A 21984-nucleotide genomic window follows, 5' to 3' on the forward strand; every position below is an offset into this window, starting at 1 on the left:
AAGAAAAAAAACCTATATGCAGTAATGGATTCAGAAATTTTCATTTCAGGGACACATGTAAAAGGTTAAAAAAATTTCTATACAAAATAGACATGTTGAAATGAAATGATAATACTCTAATTCATAGTTAATTGATAAAACCATACAACTCGTGTTCATATCTCATGTTCATATAAGAGAACTGCATCAACTTCAAAAAATAGACACACATTGCAATACACCAAAAATAACTCTAAGAATGTGATAATAAACCAAAAAATTAGTGCAATCCTCTTCGCCTCTCAAGGCGTCTCGTCTTATTCGACATAAAAACTAGCATATCTTAGCACATTCCTGCTCATTTTAGGCATTTACGTCATTTTTTAGGTTCGTCGTAGTTTTAATTTGGGGCTTTATCTGCATTTCTTTTGGGTTCTAGCTCTCAAACTTTGGATCCTTATAAGTACTATTTTTGGGGGAGCTTATTCAAGCAAATATTTCTTCAATACGTAAGAGTTAGGTTATTCTTGTAAAACTCTTTGTGGATTGAACATCTAAGACTTTACCTAGATTGACCTTAGGTCTCTTCATGCATTCATATCATACATGAAAAAAAAAAAAGTAAAACTATTGGCTAAGTATGAAAAATGGTTTTTCAGAATAATCATTTTCTTAAGATAATTTTTTACGGCTTTTATTCCTTAAACATCAAATAAGAAAACTTGATTTTATAGGATTTTAGTATGAAGTATATATTGACTTAATGAGCCATCATTTTTAGCCTAAATCGTATTTTGCACTAAAACCGATTTTTCATATTTTGATTTGATAGGAATTTGATTTTCTAGTATTTTTATTCGAATCCTTTTTTTTTGGGGGGGGAGGGGGGCATTGTAAACTTAAGTAAATGGAGTAATATAAAAATAAATAAAAGTAAAAGGACAAAGACACTTAACAGTTCGTTTGGATGAGGAAATTTAGAAGTACAAAGGATTTCATAAATGACAGAATTTAAAATGATGAAAATTAATGTTCTACAATTTGTAAAGTTTCTTGTTTGGGTGACGGATTTAAAACACGGAATTTAACCTTTATTTGTAAAGTTATCTTTTTTAAAGAATCAATCTCTCTTGGGATTTTAGAAATGACGATTTTTAGATAGAATTTAAAGTTGGGATTTATGATCTCCAAATTCCATGTTTTTTTCCCACGCGGAACTTCTAAATTTCTATGTTTTTTAATCCAAACACGGGAATTGGTTCATGTCAATTTAAAAATTCTGATTTTTGTCAAGATCCCAAGTTTATTTCCCTCATCCAAACATACTTAATTAAATGTTGAAAATGGAAATAAGGTAATCTGCTTGTTGTGCTGGTGTGCTGCGCCATCTGGAGCATTTCATCAAGCAATTTAGGGGCAATTTGCAAGTCAACATCTTCGCCTCTAATGGTGGATTCCGGGATTGTGGGGGCCAATTGACCCCTCTTGCCCCTATATGGATCCGCCCCTACCTATATGGCCCATCATCAACTACAACATTAGGGAAATATCATCTCAAGTTTATTTGTATTGTCTTTCAAGAACGGAACAATATGTTAACCAAATTATATTGTTCTTGTGTTTACAACTTATATATATATATATATATATATGTAAAACTTAATTATTTGCATTTTTGCACTTTGCATTTTAGAAGCTTATTTAGTTGATGCCAAGAAATTGTAACAGATTCAAACGGCAAAGGTAAGATTTAAAAATATATATATATAACTAGATTTTAAGCTAAAAATTTTAGCTAGCCCACCCACCGAAAATTCCTGGTTCCACCCTTGCTCAGGGACGGTCCCTAGAAGGGACTAACCTGGGTTATAGCCCAGGTCACTAGTTATTTTATCAGCCTAAAATTTAATACACTCAAGGAAAAAAAGATGAGACAAACTATTGAATTAAATTCTCTTTGACTATTTCAAGACATTCTTGTGTAGGACATCTTTGTAAAGTTCTCTCTAAAATGAAAAGTATTTCCATCTTGTTATTACTTTTTTAGCCTATTGCCAACTTCTTTTTTTATATATATTTTTTATTTTATGAAGAGTCTATTGCTAATTTTCCTTTCATTGATAGCCATCTTCACACATAATCCCTTTAAGTGAAAAATAAATTATATAAATAAAAAGAACGAACTAGTAGGCTACAGTAGCTGCATCTTTATGTTCCACTTTCCGGTGCGTATATAAGGTAAATTTAACTCACCCCATTTTAAAATCCTAGGTCCGTCCCATATTAGATAATACAAAATGAGTATATATGTGTAGAGGTGAGCAACCAAACTGAAATATATCCGGAGGGGGGTGTCTTAGATCTAGGTCCATAATCATTAGCTGCCATGGGTCAACATGTTGTTGGTTTTAGATGTAGGTTCTTTGACTTTTTTTTACTTCTTTTGTTGTGTCGATTTTACTCTTTGAGGTAAATAAGGAAAACACAGTAAAGACCCACATATTATACCAATCGATCAAGCAAGCACTCTCATGATATTATGTACCTATGCATAGGTATAAACACCCAGTATTAAACATATTGAAAAGATAATATGTTTAATACTTATCAATTTGATTGGCGGTGTTCAAGCATAACAACAAATAAAAAATTGAGAAAAAACAATAAAAACAAGAGAACTATTGATGACGGTTTCTCACATAATATGTACCTGATATATAGGTAGTATGAGCTAAATATATAGGTAGAACTTTCTAATGTCCTGATTACTAGGTAAATATGAGATAATGTACATGATTACTAAGTAAATACGTACATAATTACTAGGTAAATATGAGATATATGTACCTAACATATAGGTAATATTTTTTAATTATTGTACCTAATAAACATGTGGTATGAGATAATGTGTGAATCTCATTAATACAACTGATTCTCATAAGTTTATCATGTTCTAATTTCCTTTTGCTAGGACTATGTAGCCTAGCCATAAATACCTTATTTCTAAATAAGCTGAATTCCCTAAGTATGGAGAATGATGAATCAGACGAGTGGTTTGGATGGTTCAGATTTCTATTTAATCATATGTATACATGCATGCTTGTGCATGGTTACTTTTTGAATATTTTTCATTAAAAGAACCATTAGTAAACAGAAGTATCTGAATTGTAAAGAGTCACACGATTATTTTGAAGCACAAGTGTTCTTCTAGCCTGTACAGAGCCACAAAAGCCTTTATTTCCAGTTTCAGACCGAAGAGTACTCGATCCACAAGCATATATAGAGCGAGCCAGCAAAAGCTGTTTATTTATCAATTTGTTTTCCTGGCCAAACACAGACATGCTTGACCTAATGCTTTTTGCAAAAGTAGCAGAAGCATGCAATCCCTGAAGGGACCTTCACACGTAAAACATGGCGCCAAGTTGCGGGGCAAGCACCGTGCTTTGCCCGTTCCCATGTACTGCATTGGTTGTCACAGCTCTTGGATTTGGCACAAACACCGAACCATGTCTTACTTCGCTTAGCTTCCAGGGGGCATATCGCTTATCGTACATATTACTGTTAACTGTAAAATTACCAGAATTAATCTCCGTTACATATCATAAGGCTATGCAGATTATAGAATAATTATAAAATGTATAATTGAGTTGAAAAAAGTTAGATTCTAATAGCTCACCCAAGGAAATGATGATAAGGAAAGCAATTAGGGTAGCAACTGTGGGACGGATGACAGCAACAGACTTTGCCTTGTTTGAACTCTTAATTAGTTAGTTCCTTTTCTTGATAATATAAGTGCGGACCAACCAGCTATTTATAGGCATAATAAGTTGTTTCTTCTCTCTCTCTCTCTCTCTCTCTCTCTCTCTCTCTCTCTCTCTCTTATTCCTTCATTTGTTTAATTTGTATATATTTTTCGTAACTTTGTTTATAAACATCTGATGCTGCGTAAAAGAGAGCTACATGACATGAGAGGTGTTTTAGTATTTTATATTTTTTAACGTTCTTGTTAGCAATTTCTAGATTGAGCTTATATGGCTTGCATCTCTATAAACATGGATGCAATGAACAGTCTAATTTGTAGGCAAGTCTTGCGGCAAAACTTTCGGAACAGCGAAATACAAACGTATAAGAAATACAAATTGTTTGTGCAAATAATCATGGTCTTTTCCTGTTGATCTTGTTAACTCTATCCAGGTGTATATGCATGGTTTTGGTCCTCCTTTTTTGGAATATACATATATTTCGGGGTGTGGAGGAGGATAGCAGTACTACAAACAGCTTAGCACTTTGGTGATGAATATTCTCAAGGCTAAACAGCTTACTAATTATAGGATATAAAGCTAAGCTAGAATGCAACTGTTTATAAAAATAGTTAGTGATTGGTTGGATACTTTGATGGTGTTGAGCCTTCCCAATCGGACTATAAATTGGCCTCAACTCAAAATGGAGTTGCATCATCCTTCCAAAGGAAAAAAAACAGAGAATAAAATAACAAAGTGGAAGGAAAATCAAGATGGCTATGAAATTAAGTTTCTTGGCAATGCTTTTGTGCTTAATGTTAGCATCTACACCTAAAGCTCATGCTAGTGTGTTTGACGTGACGAGTGCAACATACGGTGCAAAGCCTGGCTCTGATGTCAGTACGGCCTTGGCCAAGGCTTGGAGTGATGCATGTGCATCGCCATCCGCGAGTAAAGTTGTTGTTCCGAGCGGGACATACAAGTTAAAAGAAGCAACTTTCAGAGGCCCCTGTAAGGCTCCTATTGAGATGCAAGTTCAAGGCACATTGCAGGCTCCAGCAGACGCTGGCCAACTCACAAGACCGGATACTTGGGTTGGTTTTCAGTACATTGACATGCTCACCTTATCAGGTGGTGGGACTTTTGATGGCCAAGGAGCACTTTCTTGGAATCAAAATGACTGCCACAAAAACAAAAATTGCAAACCTCTTCCCGTTAATCTGCGGTTCGAATTCCTCACAAATTCCAAAGTTCAGGACATAACTTCACTTAACAGCAAATTTTTCCACATGCATGTTTTTCGGTGCAACCATACTACATTTCAACAGCTTACCATCACAGCACCTGACGAGAGCAGAAACACAGATGGAATCCATATCGGGGCTTCGACTGCTATCAACATTACTCATTCAAAGATTGGAACTGGGGATGACTGTATTTCTATTGGTGATGACTCCCATGAAATCACAGTGACTGATGTTACTTGTGGGCCAGGCCATGGAATAAGCATTGGAAGCCTTGGAAAATATAAGGAAGAAAAGGATGTGACCGGGATCATAGTTAAGAACTGCACCCTGGCTAATACGGAGAACGGTGTGAGAATCAAAACATTTCCAGATTCTCCTTCGCCTAGCATTGCCTCGGGTATACACTATGAGGATATTATCATGGTTAATGTCAGTAACCCTATCCTCATAGACCAATTGTACTGCCCATATACTCAGTGTGAACAAAAGCCTCCGTCAAAAGTTAAGATCAACAATGTTAGCTTCAAGAACATTAAGGGCTCATCTTTCACTCCACTTGCAGTCAAGCTTGTATGTACCACGGGCATACCGTGTGAGAATGTGGAGTTGACTGACATTGATCTCACCTACGGTGGAAACAAAGGCCCTCTTACCTCTATGTGTTCTAATGTCAAGCCCACAATTACTGGCGTGACAAAGGCTCTTGGTTGTGCTACATCGTCCTTGGCACCTCTTCCTTTATCCAAGAAGTAGAAAGTACTAATTAATGTTCTCTATACATAAATTGATGTGTTCTACTTTGCTTTTGTGCTACATGTTCTCTCCTTTGTCCAAGATAAATCAATACACAACACAATTTTCATCAATGCCAACAGGATTTAGAGCCCTCTTATACCATTGTTGACCTGTTTGATCCCAATTTTCATCACTGAAAACTTCCCTTGTGAATTTGGCAGTAACACCGCATGATATTTCTCTGTCTTATATAAAAAACAATCGATAGATCTTTTTCGCCGAAATTTTGTCGGGACTATTGAAGTGGAAGGGGATGCACAATACATTATTACTGCTCTTGAGAAAGATGGGGAGGATTTGCATGTGTGGAAGGTCACCTTTTTAAAGAAGCTAAATGCCTCACACATTCTTTCTCTCTGATGAGATGGCGATATAGCTCCATAGAATGTAATAAGGTGGCTCAGTCCCTTGCTAGACATGCCTTGTTGTTAGATCAAGAATCTTTTGATTAGAGGAAGAGCCTCCATGACTTAATTCCTTCATTGTTATTGGATAATACTCCAAGTTTATCAAATTAATGAAATCTTTCACAATTTTTTTTTTTTAAAAAAAAAAGGGAGGGTGAAACTAGAAAATAATTTTTAGAGGGACCAAGAGTGTGAATAACTTACTGTGGGGGCCATTACATAAATCTTTTACAAATTCTTTCATGAAATGCTAGAAATAGCCCTGTACTGTTAAAATATTATATTTATGGAGTATAGCCACACGGCTATACCGTTAAAATATTATATTTAATATTTAAATAGTATAGTCGCGCGGCTATACTATTTAGTGAAGAATTAGTATTTAAATATTTCAATTAATTTCATAAAAATTACTTAACAAATACAAATTAATTATATTTAATTATCTTAAATAATTTTGCGGAATTTAAAATTATTTTAAAAATAGTTTCAATTATTTAAAAATTCTAAAAATCGAATTTTAATCTCCAAACTCTAAATCCAAGTCTCGAACCAAAAACCCTAGCTTTCGAACATGTCCGAACTTGTTCCAAAATCGTTCGCAAGCCTTAAACTCTAGCTATAAAACTATTGTAGGGCACTTAGGACTCAATTAGGCTTGGATAATCACATAACTCGACCTAGGGCTTTATGATTTAGGTTTCGCTCTCTGTCTTGGGTTAATATGACGTAACCGAACCTACACTAGACATGTCTCGGCGAATTTTGTCGGGATAAACCTAGCCCAACGAACTTTAACGGGATAGACTTATCCCGGCGAACTTTGATGGGATAGAACTATCCTGGTGAATTTGTGTCGCCGGTCACCCCCTTTTATTCCTTCACAGCCAAAGCCACTATGTCAAAATGACTGGTCGCTTTGGCCAAACTACCGATCGCTTTGTCCTCCTTTCCCGAACATTAAGCCTCTGTGTCAAAACAACCGGTCGCCAGTGAAAAATGATCGATCAACTCCACGTTGCCAAAATCATTAGGAGGAAGTTGAACTGTTTTTTGAGATTTTGCCCAATTCGGACCCACATTCAGCTTTAGTACCACACCAATCACCTTCTGAAGAAGTCGTTTAGGTAACATCTCCTCCTGAAACTAATAACACTAATGAAATATACCATGATGATTTGATTTCAGAAAACATAAAGGATGCAGATACCCCTATATACCAACTTCCAGAAAGAAAGAATCGTGGTAAACCTCGATTACAGTACGAAGCAGATCTTAAAGCAAAAGGAAAATGCACAATCAATCATTATATATCTCTAAGCAGATTATTAGAGTCACATGTATACTTTATGGAGCAGTTGGAAGATATATATGTCCCCAATAGTGTGACTAAAGCACTAGAAGACTCAAAATGGAAAGAAGTCATGAATGAATAATTGCGATGACAGGACCCGACCCAAATTAGACTTTGGAATTCGTGTCAAACCCGATTTTGTCCACCCCCTGGCAGGTGTCAGGCACGAATGACCAAAATACGCTTCTTGCCCTAATCCAAAAACTGATTTAGGGTTTGACTTTTATTGGAAAACCGGTAGAGTCTCCCTTGAAAAAGGCACATGCACAGCAAACTCAAATAGTCCCGAGCGTTCAGCACAATCAACTTTACAAAACTGAACATAACAAACAATCAAAAACTTGCGGTTGCACCAAGGTTAGCATAGGTTGCCCAAGTACCCTTACTGAAGGGATCAAGCCACACGTAGTTTTTTATGCAAGAAAATAAAGTTCAACCCATATGTAAGCATATGAATTAAATATTCCATCGCACTTTCCTAAAACCAAAAGCTTCAAACTCTAATCAATCCGCTGAAACTTGAGCAAAAGATATTGATTTTAGAACAATCTTCCACCTATCACATATGTGCATATAGAAATACATATATATAATAGCTCATTACAGATAAGTAGGAAAACAAGAAAATTATTAAAATAACATTGGCCACGTGAAACCTTAATATCAATATCAATGGTTTGAATAAAACATGCTTCCATCTTTCACATGTAGAAACAAACTCATCACTCAAGAAAATAGTTGTGAATTGTATACAATCCTTAAAATTTAGAAAACTTTCAATCCTTGTCTCATAAATCTGAATACATGTATTAAAACTTTCACCAATAAGTACCAAGATAAAATCATCAATTTTAGTTTAAAACGTCTCCAAACTCACATACTCTCCACCTATGCATACCCCAAATCATAATCCGTCAATTCCAATAATATTGCGTCAATTCCAAGTATCATATATGTTACATCCTTGCAGAACTCGGGGGACCCATGGTCAGCCCGAGAACTCATATCCTCACAGAAGTCTGGGGACACGTAGGCAACCCGAGAACGCACGTCCTCGCAGAACTCGAGGAACACGTGGTCAGCCCGAGAACGCATATCCTCGCAGAATCGGGTGATCAGCTCGAAACTCATATCCGTCAAATCCCCTCGCAGGACTCAGGAAGATATAATCAACCGAGAACGAAAATCCTCGCACCACATGGTTCAGGGGTCCCCGAGACTCGTGGGCATTGTCATAAATGACTAGACTGTTCCGAAGGCAACTGGGGGGGCTGTACTCCGGTGGTGGGTTTTGAAAACCATTTTCCGAAACTTATCATAAAATTCCTCTTTTTCCACTAATCCACTTTCACAAATCTAGTTTCCAAATTCTTTCTCAACTTTCCAAAAATCAATTCTCAAATAGATAACCAAAAATCCCTTTTTAAAATGAGATCAATCCCAACATTCCTTAACTTGAACTTGACCATGCATAATCTTTCAAAATTGTTCTCAATCTACATTCAAATATGTACAATATACTATTGAGAAAACTAGTATCCATCATTCATTTATTTCAAGCCACCGAGCATATATTTAAATATAGACATACAATCAGGCATTTAATTAATTCCTTGTTCATGCCAAAATCCGGTTATCCAAGCCATTCCTTATTCATGGAAAGTAAAAGCGATTACATAATAATTCATAAAAATTTAATAAAACACTCAAAACAAAATACCATTTTAAAACAAACTCCAATTACAATTACAACTACTAAAAGGCCTCAACTGAGCCAACAAAGCCCACAATCTAAGTCAACTAGGCTCGAAGAGCCCACGACCCCAATTGTTATATGACAATTCCTATTGGTCCATAACCAAAAGTTTAGCCCATTCTAGAAGTCCCGTCACGATCTAACGGTCGGTTTGACCACGATCGTTGAATTTGACCAATTGGGCCTGCGGGGCCCACAACCTCCGATTTTCAATCCAAACTTTACTATAAGTCCAACAAGGTCTACTTAACAAGTTTCCAGAGTTTGTTCTCGATCGCACGATAACCGGTTTATTTAACCCTAGAATCATTGATTAGAAGTATTCGGGACTCCCATTCTCGATCCACCAGTTCCAACACAAATCCTAGAAGTACAAGGAACAACGCATTAGAAAATGGGACCGATTGAACGGTCCAAACCTATTGAACCCAGATATGGCATAATAGGTGCAATATCCGTTCGACTTCAAACGAAAATCAAATCCAAATTCAAGCATACCATCATGCTCAGGACAACAAGGATAACAATTTAGAACTCTATGGGCCGCCACCTACTGCCTGCAGCGCGTGGGTGTCTTAAAAGATTTTCCAACGACGGAAAATCTCCAAACTACTGGAGAATACCTGTGCCAACATATTCAGACTTACTAGGAGATCAAGTTTTGTTCTTGGAGCACGGCCAAAAACTAGTGGGAACTAGCGGAATTGAAGCCGAAACCGTCAGCTAAAATAGGTATCTTGAACGACATGTAAAACCTCAAAATTGATCCAAGATACAAGCATAGACAACTAGAGCACGTGGATGGGATGAAGATTCATACCTAGATTGACGAAAACCGCCACTGGGATCGCCGAAAACAACGTCGGAAACTTCAAAAATCACCCAAACTTCCAGTCGTTCCAGTTTAATTTCCTTGGGTTCTTGAGCTGGGAAAATTTGGGTAAGATAGAGGACATTGATACAAAACTTTTGCAACCAATTTTGCTCAAATTGGACACCGGACGACGACAAAATCGCCGTCGAAAATTTGCTGCCGCTCGGGTAAAGAGAGAAAGTCGTGTGCGTAGAAAAAGAGAGAGAGAGAGAGAGAGAGGCTGACTGGGTATTTTAAAACCCAACTTTAAAAAATTTACGTTTGTGCCACTGCACTTCCGTTGACCACAACTTCTTTGTTATAATTCCGATTTGAGCCCACTACGTGTCTACAAACTCGTGAGAGCGAGCTCTACGAAATGGTGTCACTGAACTCCTCAAAATAATTCCATATCGAAAAGTGACTAAAGTAACCCTACCCCAAGGGCAAAATTGTAAATCCACAATTAAATAATCAATTGAACAGTGATTTTTGGGATAGTCTCTAGAAGATTGCGACATGAGAGCTCGTGCCTTTACCTTATGGAAAGAAGACTGTGGGATGCGGGTTGATCTATACTGTGAAACTCAAAGCAGATGGATCCATTGAAAGATATAAAGTTAGATCGGTGGCGAAAGGGTACAGACAGAGATATGGGGTAGGCTACCAAGAGACCTTTGCCCCAATAACCAAGATCGACACTATCAGAGTCCTACTGTCTCTAGCAACAAATCTAGATTGGCCACTACATCAGTTCGATGTTAAGAATGACTTCTTACACAGAGACTTGGTAGAAGAGATATACATGGATTTATCACTAGGATGTAATTTAGCTCCTGAAAAGAAAAATCAAGTTTGCAAGCGGATAAAGTCATTATATGGGTTAAAACAATCTCTGAATGCATGGTTTGGCAGATTTACTAAGTCCATGAAGAATTTTGGATACACTCAAAGTAATTCAGATGACACCCTGTTCTTGAAGTGTGATGAAGGAAATATCACTGCATTAATTGTTTATGTGGATGACATTGTTGTAATTGGGAATGACACAAGAGAGCAACATAAGCTACAAAAGTATTTGTCTCAGTAATTTGAGATGAAGGATTTAGGTGCTCTTAAAGACTTCCACGGAATTGAACTAGCAAGGTCAAAAACTGGTACATTTTTGTCTCAAAGGAAGTATCTGATGGATCTACACACTAAAACAAGAATGCTTGGATGTAAGCATGCTGACACACCCATTGAGATAAATCACAAGTTGTGAGAAGACATGGGCCAGTTGCCAACCAAAAAGGCACAATACCAGCGCCTTCTTTTTTGTAAATATGAAATATCTTAGCCTTTTTTAATTGCATTAATTATTATAAATTTAGTGAACAATTAGTATTTAAATTTTTTACTACTTTAAAAAATTACTTAAAAACTTGTAATTAATTATTTTAAATTATTTTGTGGACTTTTTTTTATTTTATTTTATACAAAATTAGTTTATTTAGTATGTTCGAATATTCAATATGTCTGAATATTTTAATAGTATCGTCTTGCGGCTATACTCTTAAAACCCGAATATATTGAACAGGTATAGCTGCATGGCTATACTCTTTAAATATTAATATATTTTAATAGTATAGTCGCATGGCTATACTATTAAAATATTCGAACATATTAAACAAAATAAACTAATTTTGTAGAAAATTAAATAAAAAACAAAGTCCACAAAATAATTTAAAATAATTAATTACAATTTATGAAGTAAATATTGAAATTAGTAAAATATTTCAATACTAATTATTCACTAAATACATAAGAATTAAAGTAATTTTAAAATGGTAAGATATTACTTAATTACAAAAAAGAATAAACTTTTATGCAGTATAGCCGGGCGGCTATACGCTTGACATACATTCGAATATTTAAATAGTATAGCCGTGCGGCTATACTTAAAAAAAATTCTTATAAATAACAAGTATTGCCACTATCTACATATTAATTTATTTTAAAAATGTACTCCTTGTTTACAATGGCGCCCGCACGATAATAACGTGCAGACCGTCCTTATGAGAGAATAAATGTATATATATATATATATACACGTTTGTCTGATAATCTTCAATTAATATAGTGGAAGGATCAAAATCAAGCTGGCATACTAATCCCAGCTTCAATGGGCCAAGCATGGGATTCGCATTCATAAGTCGCTAAGGCGTGCCTCCTGATCGGTGACCTGTCTCTTTCTTCTTGTTAATCCATCAAGCGGTGGCAACAATCGGAGTAAACCTTTTGGGGCAGATGGGGCTTATTCTTGGGAGCTGAGACAACCAAGCGTTTGGAAAGTGCGGGTGCTACTTTCGCGTCCTTTTTTCCCTTCTTCTACCGATTAGGGGTTTGCAAGCTCTGAGAAGATTGATCAGTCTGAATGGTCTGAGTCCGCTACTGATTGAGTTGTTGTTGTGTTTCATCCACATTTGACGAGAGAATATTGTTGTGTTCCTGCAATTTCGCCATGTCCTACCGAAGTGCCGCAATCTAGGCTAAGAGTTCTGCTTCGACAGTGGTTTGCGATGTTGACAAATTACCAACCGGAATGCATGGGGGCAGAGCTGAGCTTGCTCCGCTTTGCTTACCGAACGGTATCCCTTCTGTTGGCAGAAAGGTTGGTATAGATGCAGTCCCCATGTGATAGAGACAGTGGGTCGATTATCGTTTCCCACAAACGGCGTAAAACTGTTGATGCTCAAAAATGGTTCAACACTTTGGGGCCCAACTTCGTGATGTCTTTGCCTTCAGCACCTCCAAGACTTTGGTAGAGTGAATGATCTGCAAGATAGAAAACGCTTGGTAAGCCCTTGGGCACCAGTGTGGTACCGGCCAAAGGCTCTCCGATGCTTAAGTAAAAAAAAGTTCAGAGTGTGTAATAATCTGGATAGAGCTCATTTGCCGAAAGTCTCCTCTACCTCCTTTTTGGGACTTGTGCCCACTTTTATAAGTCTTGGAAGTTGTGTAAAACTTCGATGTGGGACTGTGGACATTTCATGTGGTGGCTCCACGTGTCCTAATAGGTAATTTCCCGATAAGGAGTTTGGTGTTGCGCTCGACAGTGAGGGGTGCCGAATGTTGCTCTACCGATGGTGCCTTTTAGTCCACATGTGACCTCTGTATTGGTCGATCTAAGTGGGTGTAAACAACCTGAAACCCACATAAATTTTTTATTCCTTGTGCATGAGAAGAAAAGACATAATAATTTAGATTCCCATGAGTTATACCACATGAGAAGCATGAGTTGACATGTTTCCAATACTCATTCTTGATAGATAACCATGTTATATATTCAAAGGCTATAGAGGCAGAAATATTTGTTTGAATCTCTACAAAATCATATTCTCCTTCGTAAATAGTATATGTTTTCTGCAATTATCCTGTTTATCAATAATGATAAATCGCGTGAATCTATTCAAGTTGTGTTTGTACCATATTTTGTAAATAGGCTGAAAATGATCTATCTCTCAAGGGAACATATTTGTGAAGCCCAAGCGTCAAGTAGCCCAAGTCTTTGAGCCACACTAAAGTTAAAAAGATTGGTAACCATTGCACATAGACCTATGTGAGGGTCTGAAGAAGGATTGTCACCATTAATGGTGACTTGACCTTCTTCTCTCCCAACAAGAAAGCAAGCTGGATAAAAGCCACCATAACCAAAGGGAGTCGAATTACCAACCAGATTTTCGGGTACAAAGAAATCAAGTCTGGTTTTGTCAAAGATATTCCATCCTTTCACCTATGAACCAGTCCAGATCAACAGATCAATAGCTGACTTTGGATAGCAGCCAAATATCTTCTTTCAGCTTTCATCATTGAAGTTCCTTGCCTATAAATAAAGAGCCTCCACAATAGAAGAAGTGGACTCTCTCTCCAAAACTAGACGCAACGTCTCAAAAATACTTGGAAAACTCAAGATCTTTTCAAACAAGCCTACTTAATTTCCAAATAACCAGTTGACAACTCATGTGTTCATCTTTTTGTTGCTCCGCCATCTCCATGGTATGATTTCTTTCAAATGATCAAATTGAATTCATGTATCCATCTAACTGGATAGAGAAATCTCCAGTTTTTCCTTGCATTGTAATTGATATTTTGAATTAGTTAAATGGATAAATCAGAACTCTCGTTCTTCCTTGTTATCAAGTTAAAATTAGATGAAGAGAACTCGGAGTTTATTATAACAGTTTCATTGAGTATCTGCTATTTAATTATTTTTATATATTTTAAATATCTCTATAGATTAATTTAATTTCCCACCTTTGTATCATTTAAATTTATCATTCAGACCTAAAGTAGAGGTCTAGGCTTGAATAGGACCCTGTTAGTCCAAAAGGAAAAGTTTAATTCAAGCCCAAACTACATCGCTGAGCTCGAATTGACTGGAATCTTGACCCAGTCTAAGGGTTGATTGAATTTAAATTAGGTTCCTAAACCCATATAGGGTATCATTAACCACGATCTTGGTTCCCTCCTTGTTTGATTAGGTGTTGCTCGTATCTATTAGACCGACACACATAAATGAAAGAATATTGAAGTCCTCTTGATTTAGGCATAGAAAAAAAATCCATCCAAGCCAGTACCCCACTTGGAGCACAATGGCCTGAGCAGAAGTCCAGAGTAAATGCAGACACAACAAATCAACATCCTACATCCCTCATACCAGGTCTATTAGACTGGTCTTATACCCAATAGTGGCACGCCTATGCAACTCTTAATCAAAACAGAAGGAACAAGCCGACAGGGCCCAGCCCGAGCTTGCTAGTTTTTGTTGAACCTGATTCAACTTTCAATTTTGTTCAGAAATTGAAAAAATCCTCTTTGCGAGCTAGAAAATCGATCGGGACATTGGTGTTGATCCAACGACCTCCTCACTCTGCAGAGCAATCAGATCCAAGTCTATCAAGACCATCAAAAAGGGTGTTCGCGAGAAAAAGGACCAACAAGTTGATTGGTCATTATTTCTAGTTGCTTTAAGGTACCTTATTCTGCCGGCCTATGAGTCTTGGTTTTGTTCTGTGGAAGTACTGAACAGTTAGTGCCCTATGGAAAGTTGTTTAAGCTACCAACTGATGCATTCTCTTTTCTCCTTTGGAATTTTTTTGACTTTTCAGCTATGCATCTATAGCGATGGTCAAGAGTTCTTGTAATTAAGGAACAAAAAGTAAAAAAATAAGTTTCCAAAGTTTTTGGTGTTGACCTCAAAATCTTTTCGGCCAACTACAGGATTATCTCGAATAAAATAATCCACGGGACGAGTGGATTTGGGAAGAAAGCCGTCCTTCTTAGGGTATGTTTACGTATCAGTAATGGAGAAAGTAAGAAATTAGAAAATTTAGGAATCGAAGAACTATTGAATCGGTATGGGAAGAATCATTCTCATTAAGCTGTTTACTAAACATATGGAATTAGCAAAGGAATGGGGTTGATCCCTATTGTTATTGTTTACTAATTTTCATGAATCAAAATCCAAATTAATTTGATTACTAAAATGCCCTACTAATTTTCACTCCACAACACATATATAATTCTCAAAGTGGCTAAGGAGACCAAACTAATCCTGCATCAAACTAGTAAGGCGGTGCAAACATGAGTAATCAATATGCTGAACAAAATGAATAGCAAGAGCCCAGTTCAATGACAATGTTAATAACACTTTGTCCAGAGCCAATTTCAAACGAAAAAATAAACTCCAATAAATATATATCTTTCATCTACGTAACTAGTAAACAGTCAAATAATAATAACCTACTTAATCTTCATACATTAAATACATGGAACTTCTTGGAAATGAGTTTTTTTTTTTTTTTAGGGTTGGAGCGTCTTGGAACTTCTTGGCGTGAGTTTTTATTTTTTTTTGGGTTTGGGGTGTTTTGGAATTATGATAAAGTGGCAATGATATTTTTGGAAGTTACTAAGAAAAAACATGAATGGGAATCGTATCGACTACTCCCGCCTAGTTGATCTGATACCTAGTGCTGATGGGATGTAAATATGAATTTTGAGGTGGGACCCTTTTTTTTTTCATTCCTGATTGCAAATAAACGCATGAAAAGTCAAGAATGGAAATTATTTACTTTCCTCTCATACCCATTACTGATACGTAAACATGCCCTTAGTGTTAGTACTTTGTGCGGCGTACAAGCCCCTACAGTCGATGACGCTCATGAAAGCAAAGAGAGGGTTTGTAAGTCCGACCCCTTGTTTTCGCTTTGGGCTTGGATACTTCTATTTTTAGGCCCAAAGCTTAGCTTAATGGGTCCTTGCCACGTCATTTTTCTATGTGGGGTCAGAATGGGAAAAACAGCGTGTATAAACACTAGGGAAAACTGGCCATGCATAAATCTTCTTTTCTTTTCTGGTTCCCTAATTATTGCTTATTGATTTGATCCGCTTCAAACATACAGCTTCGGCCCCAAGTCTACTTCATATTTCTTTTTATTAGTAAGTCAACAACAGAACACTAAATGGTCAACTAAATTTTATTTAAGATCCACCTAGTGAAGGTTCTCAAAATTGTTTGGTAGACCCTTCGTTTTTCTAGTGAACCATGAGACGCTCTTGACAAAATCTTAAGCTAAATTTTGTTTCTACTTTTTTCAATTTGTACATTAAGAAAGAATGAAACCACTTACACAATTACCGTTTAGGTTTATATATATAGCATCATCAAGATTAGCTAAATTATAACTAAGCTTCTTTACCTGGACAGAGACAGAGACAGAGAGAGACAAAAAATTGCAGGGAATGGGAGGAAGCAGTGAGCCGCGCATGCTTCTGTTCCTTTTGTTAAACAGCTTTTAGTATTATTCCTATGTCTGAAACAAATCCATGTTTGCTCTAAATAATCAGGTACTGGCTGTTTGTGGTTGTATTGTATGCTTCTATCTTATTCAACCAAGAAAGATTTTATAGACGGTGGGGTATAATTCAGTCGGTTGAGCTCTTTACCTCAAGCTCTGTGGATAGATATAACTCAGTGTTTGTACCAAAAATTGTGTTTTTGCCTAAAATGGTAGATAATGTTCCATGAACATCAAAATGGCCAAAATAAGGCTAGACATGCATTGCTGCAGTCAGATGGAGTGGGCCAAAACTTCAACTTCCAGCGCTCAAATCACGTTTCGCTCGTCATGAAAGTTGTTCATCTCTATGTCTACTGCAACATATCCAAATTTGTGTTTATTCGGACAAATTTTGAATCCTAAGAGCTGAAAATACCAGATGCACAGCGCCAGCAAAAAGCTTATAGCAGCAATTCGGGCCTAATTCGGGCCCAATTCGGGCCTAATTCCAATACTCTAATGAATTTTCTCTCTCCACGAAAGTTGTTCATTAGAATGTCTACTGAAACATATCCAAATTTGGGATCATTCGGATAAATGTGGGATCCTCACGACACCAAACATCAGAGACATACCAGCAACAGCGAAAGCTGAAAACAGTGGCAATTCGGGCCAGCTTCCAGTCCTTATATGAACATTCATTCTTCATGAAAGTTGTTCATTTGGATGTCTACTACGACATATCCGAACTTGGCGTCATTTGCTCAAATATTGAATCTTCAGAGCATTAATCATGATTTCTGTTCATGACAGCAGTCTGTGACGACCAGTCAATTACAACAATTCTAAATCAGATTTTTCATTGCTCAAATGGAATTGAGTTCTTCATGAATGTTGTTCCTACTTATGTGGGGAACTACATATCCGAAATTTGCAGCAATTGGATCAATCTAGCATTCCCAGTTTATTATACATCAAGGCACATTCGGAGGAGAAACTTAGTGGCTGCAAATCAAGTTTCACTTTATCAATGGAGGGACTTCATCACAAGTGAGTTGATTCAAAGAAGAATAAAATGAAGATGTGGTAGATGGAAATAATTTAATATTCCCTGTGAAGAATATTAAAATAAAGCCAAAGTTCAAAACGTGAAAAGTCTACACAATGTTGAAAGAAGAATAAAATAATATGCAAGAGGACTTAAAGAATGAATAAAGAAAGAAGTAGATATGGTGGTCATTCTCTCTACATTTCTTTTTGTCTTTTAGCCAACTAATTTTGGCTGTCACTCACCAATCAATTCTCTCTACATTTCTTTTTGTCTTTTAGCCAACTAATTTTGGCTGTCACTCACCAATCAATAGCAAGTTGACTGATACTTTCTTTAAGTCTAATAGTGGTAGCTTCTGTCAAATCACATCAAAGCCTCTTAGCAACTTTTTTGGGTTAACTTATATTTTCTGCGACCCACTCACCAAAATCAATGGCAAGTGGGTACTTCAAATTAACTGTTGGTCCACTCAACGACCTCCATTCTCTATAAATTGAAGGAGAAATCATCAACAAAAGACACACAACTCAACCAACAAAAACCAGACTCAACGTCTATAAACCCAACTCAAAAGCTTGAAACAGCCTTCCTTTTTCATTCTCTGAATTTCCAGTTGATAACTCCTGATGAATTTTCTTTATCTTGCTCTGCCAACTCTTGGTATGATATTTCCTTGTACAAGATTGAATAGAGAAATCTTCAGTCCCCATTTTAATTTTATGTACCAGGTCTGAATAGAGAAATTTTCAGGATGTGTTATTTATGTACTTCATTATTCTTTCAAGTTGTCTGAATAGATAAATATTCCGATAAACTTCTGTCATTTCCATTTTCGTTTAATTTCAGCTTCTATCAGTTACTATTGGAGTTTTTCAGTCTGTTGGAGTTTTTCAGTGCCAACAATGGCACGCCTTCGCAATCGCAACAAACAAACTCCACGGCCAAACCCCCAAGCGAATGGCCGGCGAGTCCTTTTCGGGATAAACACTCAGTCAGTTGAGCTCTTTGCCTCAAGCCTTGTGGATAGAGAGAGCTCAGTCTGTTGAGCTCTTTGCCTCAAGCCCTGTGGATAGAGGTTTGAAAGCACTCATGAACGCTACTAAAAAAAAAAATCAATGAGGAAGAGTACTTGTGTCCAAAAATGGAGTTCGTATAGAGATACTATCGGTGCTCAATAATACATTAATTAGGTTGGCAAAGTTACTCTTGTAGTGATAAGCGATAATGTTCCTGTTGCTCAGTTGCCAAAAGGAAATCACGAACCGTGTTTTGGTCAATCTTCCAGAGACCAGAAAGGACCCAAACAAAAGAAATAATACGGTTCATTTCATGCAAATTTTTAGTACTACCCAAATCTCCAAATCCTAACCCGCCGCTGTAGGATTTAGACCATGAGGTAGATACAGAGTTAATCTAAAGGCCAGAAAACTGGAAAGGAGATAAAACTTGGAAGATAGCAAATTTCAGCAGAGTATATCTAGCGCAAAACACCACAAACGAGAGGGTTTCTATTAAATCATAACCACATTGGCCATCATAACCCCAAAAAATCATTATTTCGGAACAGATTGTAACAGACATAGATACTTCAAACAAGTACCAAGTTCGATAAACTACGTAATGCAGCATGTTCTACCATGCATATAAAAGATTCATATAAACCTTTCCCCACAATACACCACTAATTCACCATCATGACAGGCACAGGGTAGAAGAATAAACTGCGCAAAGTTTAACACTTTCAATTCATCAAATGGAAAAATAGGTAGTGCTTAGGCACTCAACATGCCGGAGGCAGAGTTCTTCTTGCACTCGGACAGCATATCCATGTAGAACTGGCACTTGCTGATATCACTTCCAAAGTGGTTGACACACTACAATGAAAACACCAACAAAAGTTAGATCTGAAACCATCCCCTCATTTCAGTTTAACATTTTCTTAGCCAAATTCATTACAAAAATGTTTTGAAACAATAGGGTTTCATGATAAAATAACACAACAATGAAACCATTTGTGCAAAAATAATTCATTTTTCCATTAGTTAGAGATGAAAACCCGTTGCATGAAAATGAACACCATTACACAATTATCCAAACCTTGACCTCGCCAAAGCCATAAAGGATTAATGTCTTTAAACATGCAAGAAGATTTAGTGTTGTTCTATCTTCTGAAAAAGAATACATTGCTTCTCCTTTTGAAGTATTTCACCATACAACCCAAAAGGACATCCATGCAAAAAGTTAGAGCACTGTTCTTAAAAGCACTTGAACGGAGGAAAACAGGATATTTGGAATAGAAATTCTATTGGGGATCCTGTGCTTACTTATGCAAAGACATAACAACAAATACAAAATAATTATGGTCACAATTAAAAAATAACAAAATGGGTACAAACAATTTCTAGCAAGTCATAAAGTTTGAAAAGTTTGAAAAGTTTGAAAACAATTTCTAACCATATCACGAAAAACATGCTTCATAACAGAACAAGAAAACAAAAATTCAAACACATACAAGGTGATATTGTCTACTAACCCCTACTCACTCCCCCATAAACAGAACAAAGAAAGATTCAAACACTTTATGTAAATTTTCAGGAAAATATAAGGAAAAGGATGTAGAGTTTTGCATACATCTTGGAAGGCCTTGGAGTGATTACTACAGGCATCAGAACCACTCATGCTGCTAGAAATGGGTGCTGGAGCAGCAGCAGCAGCCTCAGAGACTACAGTTTCATGTTGAATAGTGCGAGGACCCATCACAGCATCAACGGCCCTGTGTGCCATAGCACTTCCAGTCCCAAAACCAATACCTGCAACAGAAGGGGAAAATCAGACATCCTACACGGAATTGAATGATTGCACATGCACCACTTCAAGCAACCAGATGAATTTCATCTACCTTGAACTATGGTTGATCCAATTCCTGAGAGAATTCCACCACCTCCACCCTGAACTGGAGCCGGAGGAGGAGCTTGTTTGACTGATCACATCAAGAAAATAACATAATTAGAGGTGAGAGGGGAAGTATGACATAAGCTAATAAAAACAAATCTTAATACAATAAAATCCAGTTTCAAATAAGCACCTGTCTGAGGAGGGTTGCGTGCTGGTGCATGACGAGGAGCTGGAGCTGGACGGGCAGAACGACCTACAAGTGGTGTTTATAGCACATTAAAACTGTCTCTTTACAAGCAAACAGTTAAGAATAAATCTAGGCTCGATTGCCGATATGGTAACGCACAAGTCTCTAAATTTCCAAAATAAAATTAAAAAATGAACCGGATAAATGCAACAACAACCCCTTTCCTTTCGTAATAAAAGAAAATCCGTAAAAACAAATTTGTTAAAAAATATATAGACAACCCCTAGAACCTCCATTCTCTTGGTAATTAGAAACCCACAGAATCCTAACAACATGCATACATTTATCTACAAGAAAGAGACCTAATTTTCATGTGCTTCATTTCCGTTCATGAGACTTAGTTGTTCAGCAAAACTAAAACCCTAGAAATCAACAAAAATAAAATGAAAACTGAAATAATATCTCAACCGTGGATTAGATCTACAGCATAAGAAACAGAGGCAGATCTGAAGGAAATAATGGAGAGCACAAACCTCCTGATCGGCGAGCCATGGCAGAAAATTAGGGCTTTGAGTCGGCGAAAATTAGAAAGATTTAACAATTAGACGAAGAGTCTGGAAGCTATCTGGGTTTGTATGAGCCCTAAAACGCTAGCTTTATAGGCAAAAGAACGGGAATCCGGTGCGCCTAGAATTTGTAAGCTCGGAAACGTGGCAGGTTTTTATTGGATAGAATTGCAGGTCTTGCTTCGTTATATGACTTTCACACCGCTAACTTGTATTGACCGATTAGGAGATCCTGGCCGTAGTAGTGAGATAAGGTCAAAAACCAAAAAAGATCGGAATTGTCTTAGGAGGGACTGAAAATTTTAGGGGCATATTGGTAAGTTCATAGCAACC

At 36.9% G+C, this 21984-nt stretch overlaps 2 protein-coding genes across 2 annotated transcripts; one reads left to right on the forward strand and one right to left on the reverse strand.

The window, feature by feature from the left end:
* The first annotated feature begins 4453 nt into the window (after nt 1-4453).
* Nucleotides 4454-5832, forward strand: LOC117613015 (exopolygalacturonase-like). The gene has a single exon (XM_034341660.1). The coding sequence runs from the start codon at nt 4493-4495 to the stop codon at nt 5717-5719; it is 1227 nt and encodes a 408-aa protein (XP_034197551.1). The 5' UTR covers nt 4454-4492; the 3' UTR covers nt 5720-5832.
* Nucleotides 5833-19481: 13649 nt separating this feature from the next.
* On the reverse strand, nt 19482-21745 carry LOC117613014 (uncharacterized protein C6C3.02c-like). The gene is made up of 5 exons (XM_034341659.1): nt 21619-21745; nt 21089-21151; nt 20903-20983; nt 20635-20813; nt 19482-19877 (listed from the first exon to the last, which is right to left on the reverse strand). The coding sequence occupies exons 1-5, from the start codon at nt 21635-21637 to the stop codon at nt 19776-19778; spliced, it is 444 nt and encodes a 147-aa protein (XP_034197550.1). The 5' UTR covers nt 21638-21745; the 3' UTR covers nt 19482-19775.
* Between the last annotated feature and the right edge of the window lie 239 nt (nt 21746-21984).

The sequence above is a fragment of the Prunus dulcis genome, unplaced genomic scaffold (genome assembly GCF_902201215.1).
Source record: "Prunus dulcis unplaced genomic scaffold, ALMONDv2, whole genome shotgun sequence".
Taxonomy (NCBI): Eukaryota; Viridiplantae; Streptophyta; class Magnoliopsida; order Rosales; family Rosaceae; genus Prunus; species Prunus dulcis.

What these genes read in the sequence shown, in the direction of transcription:
- LOC117613015 (XM_034341660.1), top strand. Translation starts at nt 4,493, where the DNA reads ATGGCTATGAAATTAAGTTTCTTGGCAATGCTTTTGTGCTTAATGTTA.
- LOC117613014 (XM_034341659.1), bottom strand. An exon ending in TGGATCAACCATAGTTCAAG is followed by an intron (nt 20,814 to 20,902) that starts GTAGATGAAATT and finishes CTTCTGTTGCAG; the next exon opens with GTATTGGTTTTGGGACTGGA. An exon ending in ACTCCAAGGCCTTCCAAGAT is followed by an intron (nt 19,878 to 20,634) that starts GTATGCAAAACT and finishes TTTTCATTGTAG; the next exon opens with TGTGTCAACCACTTTGGAAG.